Here is a 7,648-nt window from a genome sequence, read left to right as displayed (position 1 = left end):
AAAAAATAAATAACTTATTTACATAAGCATTCAGACCCTTTGCTATGAGACGCAAAATTGAGAACAGGTGCATCCTGTTTCCATTGGCCATCCTTGAGATGTTTCTACAATTTGATTGGTGGCCACCTGTGGTAAATTCAATTGATTGGACATGATTTGGAAAGGCACACACCTGTCTTTATAAGGTCCCACAATTGACAGTGCATGTCGGAGCAAAAACCAAGCCATGAGGTTGAAGGAATTGTCCGTAGAGCTCCGGGACTGGATTGTGTCAAGGCACAGATCTGGGGAAGGGTACCAAAAATTGTCTTCAGTATTGAAGGTCCCCAAGAACAGTGTCCTCCATAATTTTTGAATGGAAGAAGTTTGGAAACACCAAGACTTTTCCTAGAGCTGGCTACCCGGCCAAACTGAGCAATTAGGGGAGAAAGGCCTTGGTCAGGGAGGTGACCAAGAACCTGATAGTCACTCTGACAGAGCTCCAGAGTTCCTCTGTGGAGATCATAGAACCTTCCAGAAGGACAAACGTCTCTGCAGCACTCCACCAATCAGGCCTTTATGGTAGAGTGGCCAGACAGAAGCCACTCCTCAGTAATAGGCACATGATGCCCACATGGAGTTTGCCCCCAAAAATCTAAAGGACTCTCAGACCATGAGAAACAAGATTCTCTGGTCTGATGAAACCAAGATTGAACTCTTTGGCCTGAATGCCAAGCGTTACGTCTGGAGGAAACCTGGCACCATCCCTACGGTGAAGCATGGTGGTGGCAGCATCATGCTGTGGGAATGTTTTTCAGTGGCGGGGACCGGGAGACTAGTCAGGATCGAGGGAAAGATGAACGGATCCATGTACAGAGAGATCCTTGATGAAAACCTTCTCCAGAGCGCTCAGGACCTCAGACTGGGGGAAAGGTTCACCTTCCAACAGGACAACAACCCTAAGCACACAGCCAAGACAACGCAGGAGTGGCTTCAGGACAAATCTCTGAATGTCCTTGAGTGGCCCAGCCAGAGCCCATACTTGAACCCGATCTAACATCTCTGGAGATACCTGAAAATACCTGTGCGTCGACGCTCCCCATCCAACCTGACAGAGCTTGAGAGATTTTGCAGAGAAGAATGGGAGAAACTCCCCAAATACAGGTGTGCCAATCTTGTAGCATCATACCCAAGAAGACGCAAGGCTGTAATCACTACCAAAGGTGCTTCAGCAAAGTACTGCGTAAAAGGTCTGAATACCTATGTAAATGTGATATCAGTTTTTTACATTTGCAAACATTTCTAAAAACCTGTTTTTGCTTTGTCATTATGGGGTATTATGTGTAGATTGAGGAGGGGAAGGAGGGGAAAAAACTAATTAATACATTTTGGAATAAGGCTGTAATGTAACAAAATGTGAAAAAAGTCAAGGGGTCTGAATGCTTTACGTAATTCAAGGCCTGCAAGTCCTGCCTGGTTTGTCTGACCTCTTACTGTGAAACTCACCTGCAGCCTCATCAGATAGCCCCAGCTCTAAATACACTTGCCATTTGATGGTACAGAATACATACAGAACTCAAATGAAAAGTAAATGTTCTTAAAATATTTTAGGTTGATACGTTTAGTTTTATTTTTCCTTGATATGAGAGACAAAGATCAGTCATTTGTGGCATTTCATTACATACTGCAATCTCCTCTTTATCGAATTAGTTGCAAAAGTTCTGGAAATTTACCAAAGTTACCGGAATTTTTCAGAAATAAATTATAATTAATTAACAGGTAATTTTGTAAATGAAAAGTTTGAGAATTTACACTTGATTATTTTAAATGATACATATTTTTATGATTCTTTATGACTGTGCCCATATTTTCCATGCATTTCTAGTGGATAGACCATATGGTTCAGGAGAAAACAGCATAATTCATTTTTTTAATTTTTTCTTATTTCACCTTTATTTAACCAGGTAGGCAAGTTGAGAACAAGTTCTCATTTACAATTGCGACCTGGCCAAGATAAAGCAAAGCAGTTCGACAACATACAACAACACAGAGTTACACATGGAGTAAAACAACATACAATCAATGATGCAGTAGAAAAAAATAAGACTATATACAATGTGAGCAAATGATGTGAGATAAGGGAGGTAAAGGCAAAAAGATGCCATGGTGGCAAAGTAAATAAAGTATAGCAAGAAAAACACTGGAATGGAAAAATTTGTAGTTTGAAGAAAGTTCAAAGTTAAAATATAAATAATATGGTGCAAAGGAGCAAAATAAATCAAATAAATAAATACAGTAGGGGAAGAGGTAGTAGTTTGTGCTAAATTATAGATGGGCTATGTACAGGTGCAGTGATCTGTGAGCTGCTCTGACAGCTGGTGCTTAAAGCTAGTGAGAGAGATAAGTGTTTCCAGTTTCAGAGGTTTTTGTAGTTCGTTCCAGTCATTGGCAGCAGAGAACTGGAAGGAGAGACGACCAAAGGAGGAGTTGGCTTTAGGGGTGACCAGAGAGATATACCTGCTGGAGCGCGTGCTACAGGTGGGTGCTGCTATGGTGACCAGTGAGCGGAGATAAGGGGGGACTTTACCTAGAAGGGTCTTGTAGATGACCTGGAGCCAATGTGTTTGGCGACGATTATGAAGTGAAGGCCAGCCAACGAGAGAGTACAGGTCGCAGTGGTGGGTAGTATATGGGGCTTTGGTGACAAAACGGATGGCACTGTGATAGACTGCATCCAGCTTGTTGAGTAGGGTATTGGAGGCTATTTTGTAAATGACATCGCCGAAGTCGAGGATTGGTAGGATGGTCAGTTTTACGAGGGTATGTTTGGCAGCATGAGTGAAGGATGCTTTGTTGCGAAATTGGAAGCCAATTCTAGATTTCACTTTGGATTGGAGATGATTGATGTGAGTCTGGAAGGAGAGTTTACAGTCTAACCAGACACCTAGGTATTTGTAGTTGTCCACAAATTCTAAGTTAGAACCGTCCAGAGAAGTTATGCTGGACGGGCGGGCAGGTGCAGGCAGCGATCGGTTGAAGAGCATGCATTTAGTTTTACTTGTGTTTAGGAGCAGTTGGAGACCACGGAAGGAGAGTTGAATGGCATTGAAGCTCGTCTGGAGGGTTGTTAACACAGTGTCCAAAGAAGGGCCAGAAGTATACAGAATGGTGTCGTCTGCGTAGAGGTGGATCAGAGATTCATTTAACAAAAATCTTATCAACAATGGTGGCATTTGAAAGCAAATCTGAAAGAATTTAACTATTGAGATAGACAACTGACACCACTTTGGCACCCACAAAAATACAACAAAGATATATAAAAGATAAAGAAAGTTAAGAATATAAAGGATATTCCATGTTGAAATCTTCATAATAAGCAGCGACGATATTCACTAAATTGTTAAGTTATATTTAGGTTCATATTTTACAGTTTTGGGATTCTTTTTTCATATAAAGGTGGCAGGTAGCCTAGCAGTTAAGAGCGTCGGGCCAGTAACCTGAAATCCCAGAGCCGACTAGGTGAAAAATCTTGTCGATGTGACCTTTGGGAAGGCACTTCTGGATAAGAGCGTCTGCTAAAATTACAAAAATATTAAAAACATAGTTTATATCTTCAGCATTTTTCTTCAACTTACATTTTATTGAAGAATCCCCAAATTCTTGATTATTGGTACTTCTCCTGGAATGTTCCCTCTCTTTGCACAACCCCAATAAGGAATGACAATCAGCTGACCTGAAAAAGTTCAATTTCATCGATAGTAGAGATGATCAGAGGGGCAGAGTTTCCACTACGTTTACCAGGGCAGAAGTATGGATAGAGTTTCTCAGTGAAGGTGTAGTCAATGAAAGAGTGGATAGGAGACTTGGCCTCCACATCATAGAAGGAGACCTGACCCTCTTCATAATCTACAAACACTCCCACCTTCTGAGGCTTCTCTCTCAGTGAGAGGGAGCGAAACGGGGAAGCACCAGCGGTGTACTCATCTCCTTTCCTCAGTGACAGAATCCAGTATCCATTCTCAGGGCTCAGTGTAATCCTTCCCTTCCTGTTGATGGACTCTCTGGCCACTCCTATAGACCAGTCAGTCTTCCCCTTAACCTCCAACTCATAGTAGAATCTCCCTGAAGAGAAACCCTCCTTTCCCAGGACACAAAGAGTAGTATCAAACCTTGCTAGTTTGTCAGGAAGATGTTGTTTTATATCTCCAAGTCTTACTTGTTTCCAGTCCTCAGACAGGACAAGTTTGCAGTTTGCCGTATCAGGGTCCAGAGTCACATCCACTGCATACTGCTGCATCCTCTGGTGCTCAGAATCACACAATGACTTATGTAAAGTCTTCACTGTGTCCAACAGCTGGGGCATGATTCTCAGAGTCTCTGCAAGCTGACACAGAGCTCTCCTCAAGTTTCCTACACACAGCTTAGTGTGAATACTGATCTGAGACCAGTCCATGGTGGGAGAAAAACTGCAGAGGGATGCAGAGCTCTGGAGAAGGTGGAGGTGGTCTTCAGTGTTTGAGAGCTTCTCCAGCTCAGTGCGTCTCCTCTGTAACCCTGCGATTTCCTGCTCCAGCCCCCAAATGAGCCTTTCAGCCCACCTCTCTTCTGCTTTCTTCTCCTCCTCAACCACCTCCATGTAGTCAGTCTGGCTTTTCTGAAAGCTTTGCACCAGATCAGTGAAGAGTTGAATGGTTTTTGCTTTCTCTCTCTGTGTGTATTTGTTTCTGAGATCTACTGAGTGTTTCATCTCCTGAATCTTCTGCAGTCGCTCCTGGATCAGATGCTGCACTTGTGCCTCTGTCTTCCCCAGCTGAGCCTTCCTCTCTTCACACTCTTCCTCTATAGGGACAGTGTGGTGATCTTTGTGGTCTGTCTCAGTGCAGAACTGGCAGACACACATCTGGTCAGTCCTGCAGAACAGCTCCAGGAATTTGTTGTGCTTCTTACACGTCCTGTCTTCTTCCAGGTTGTCCACAGGGTCAATCAGTGTGTGTCTCTTTAGGGCTGGGGCTATCTGATGAGGCTGCAGGTGAGTCTCACAGAAAGAGGTCAGACACACCAGGCAGGACTTGCAGGCCTTGAGCTTTGTCCCAGTGCAGACGTCACAGGCCGTTTCTCCAAGTTTGGTAGGACGTTGTGCTTGGCTGACTGGAGATTTCTCTTGAACTGCATGCATGAATTGATCAGCCATGTCAGCAATGAAAGTATTGACAAAGAGATCTGGTCTCCTATAAAACCTTCGTTTACACAGTGGACACAGGCAGTGGTCAGTGGTATCCCAGTATCCACTGACACAGGCCATGCAGAAGTTGTGTCCACATGGAGTTGTGACTGGCTTAGTAAACACATCCAGACAGATAGAGCACAAGAACTGATCTTCAGACTGGGGACTGCTGAAGGTAGCCATATCTAGACAGACAGACCAAACATAACTGGCAACTAGCAAGACATTAGGAATAAACAAACACAGCTTTAGAAAAGTGTCATGGATGGTTTTGTATGTGCTAATACCAACAAATCTGTATACATACACTACCGGTCAAAAGTTTTAGAACACTTACTCATTCAAGGGTTTTTCTTTATTTTTACTATTTTCTACATTGTAGAATAGTAGTGAAGACATCATAACTATGAAATAACACATATGATAACCAAAATCAAGTTGTAAGCAAAAAATGTATTTTATTTTATATATTTTTTATATATTTTATTGTGTTAAATGAGGCCTCACCTCCTGGTTACATTAGTGACCATATCCCGCAAAGGCGGAGGTGTTGCTAACATTTATGATAGCAAATTTCCATTTACAAAAAAAAAAAGAAGTTTTCGTCTTTTGAGCTTCTAGTCATGAAATCTATGCAGCCTACTCAATCACTTTTTATAGCTACTGTTTACAGGCCTCCTGGGCCATATACAGCGTTCCTCACTGAGTTCCCCGAATTCTTATCGGCCTTGTAGTCATGGCAGATAATATTCAAATCTTTGGTGACTTTAATATTCACATGGAAAAGTCCACAGATCCACTCCAAAAGGCTTTCGGAGCCATCATCGACTCAGTGGGTTTTGTCCAACATGTCTCCGGACCTACTCACTGCCACAGTCATACTCTGGACCTAGTTTTGTCCCGCGGAATAAATGTTGTGGATCTTAATGTTTTTCCTCATAATCCTGGACTATCGGACCACCATTTTATTGCGTTTGCAATCGCAACAAATAATCTGCTCAGACACCAACCAAGGATCATCAAAAGCCGTGCTATAAACTCTTGAACTCTGTGAAGCATTTATTTGGGCTGTAATTCCTGAGGCTGGTAACTCTAATGAATTTATCCTCAGCAGCAGAGGTAACTCTGGGTCTTCCATTCCTGTGGCGGTCCTCATGAGAGCCAGTTTCATCATAGCGCTTGATGGTTTTGGTGACTGCACTTTAAACTTTTGACTGACCTTCATGTCTTAAAGAAATTATGGATTGTCATTTCTCTGTTCTTGACATAATATGGACTTGGTCTTTTACCAAATAGGGCTATCTTCTGTATACCCCCCTACCTTGTAAGAACAAAAATGATTGGCTCAAACGCAACTTCTTCAGGATTGGTGGGTCCCCTGCGGGACAGTTGAGCTAATCTAGGCTAATGTGATTAGCATGAGGTTGTAAGTGACAAGAACATTTCCCAGGACATAGACATATCTGATATTGGCAGAAAGCTTATATTCTTGCTAATCTAACTGCATTGTCCAATTTACAGTAGCTATTACAGTGAACAAATACCATGCTATTGTTTGAAGAGAGTGCACAGTTTTGAACATAAAAAGTTATTAACTATAATTTTACAATGTAGAAAATAGTAAAAATAATGAAAAACCCTTGAATGAGTAGGTGTTCTAAAACATTTGACGGTAGTGTATGTGCATGCATTAAGCTTAAAGGGATATTTTACAAAAAACTTTTAAATAAACATTTTAGTGTGCATTTAATTTGCCTTGTAATCACAGTTTTTGCTCTATTCTGAAAGTGCTTTATCTTCAAAATGTAACTGCTGACATGCAAAACCTTTTTGGATCGTGTTAGCAATTGTCTAATGAACAAAACACTAATAGATAGTTTTGGAGTAAAATATACATTTAAGATATTTTCTTCTTGGCCTTTCTTGGCCACAATAGGGAGAGAAAGCAAGAAAATATAATCTCTCCATCAATTACTCACTTGTGTGTGTTGTTAACTCGATCCTGTCCTTAGATCTTTTTTTTGAAGAACAAAAAGAGACGTAGCTTAGTTGTGTGTCGAGAGATCTCTGAAGAGCTGGGCTTGTTTCTGTCTCAGATCCTTTGGTCTGATGTAGTTTCACCAAGGTGACGTTACTCAGGTTACACAGCCACTCCCCATCCTCTATGAATACTGTGTGTGTGTGTGTGTGTGTGTGTGGGGGGGTGTATGTGTGGGTCTGTGTGCCTGCCCCTCCTACTGCTGTTCTTAAAGGAGCAGGGTTAATCTTTGCACAGAGCTGGGCCCTCAAACAGCTTTAATCTTTACAATACTAGAATGATAGGAGTATTTCAAAACTGTTATTAAACCTATGTATATCCTTTGTTAGGGTCTAATTTTTCCGAGTAAATAACTCAGACACTAGAGAAGCTTAACCAAGTTTAATTCTTCCCAAAAGGTTGTTACA

At 41.8% G+C, this 7,648-nt stretch overlaps 1 protein-coding gene across 1 annotated transcript; it reads right to left on the bottom strand.

Annotated features, from left to right (window-relative positions):
• Positions 1-3,086: 3,086 nt before the first annotated feature.
• Positions 3,087-7,444, bottom strand: LOC115206465 (E3 ubiquitin-protein ligase TRIM39-like). The gene is made up of 2 exons (XM_029773498.1): positions 7,183-7,444; positions 3,087-5,388 (listed from the first exon to the last, which is right to left on the bottom strand). The coding sequence occupies exon 2, from the start codon at positions 5,384-5,386 to the stop codon at positions 3,704-3,706; it is 1,683 nt and encodes a 560-aa protein (XP_029629358.1). The 5' UTR covers positions 5,387-5,388; positions 7,183-7,444; the 3' UTR covers positions 3,087-3,703.
• Between the last annotated feature and the right edge of the window lie 204 nt (positions 7,445-7,648).

This window comes from Salmo trutta, chromosome 13 (genome assembly GCF_901001165.1).
Source record: "Salmo trutta chromosome 13, fSalTru1.1, whole genome shotgun sequence".
NCBI classification, from domain to species: domain Eukaryota; kingdom Metazoa; phylum Chordata; class Actinopteri; order Salmoniformes; family Salmonidae; genus Salmo; species Salmo trutta.
This window is presented reverse-complemented; position numbering and strand designations above follow the sequence as displayed.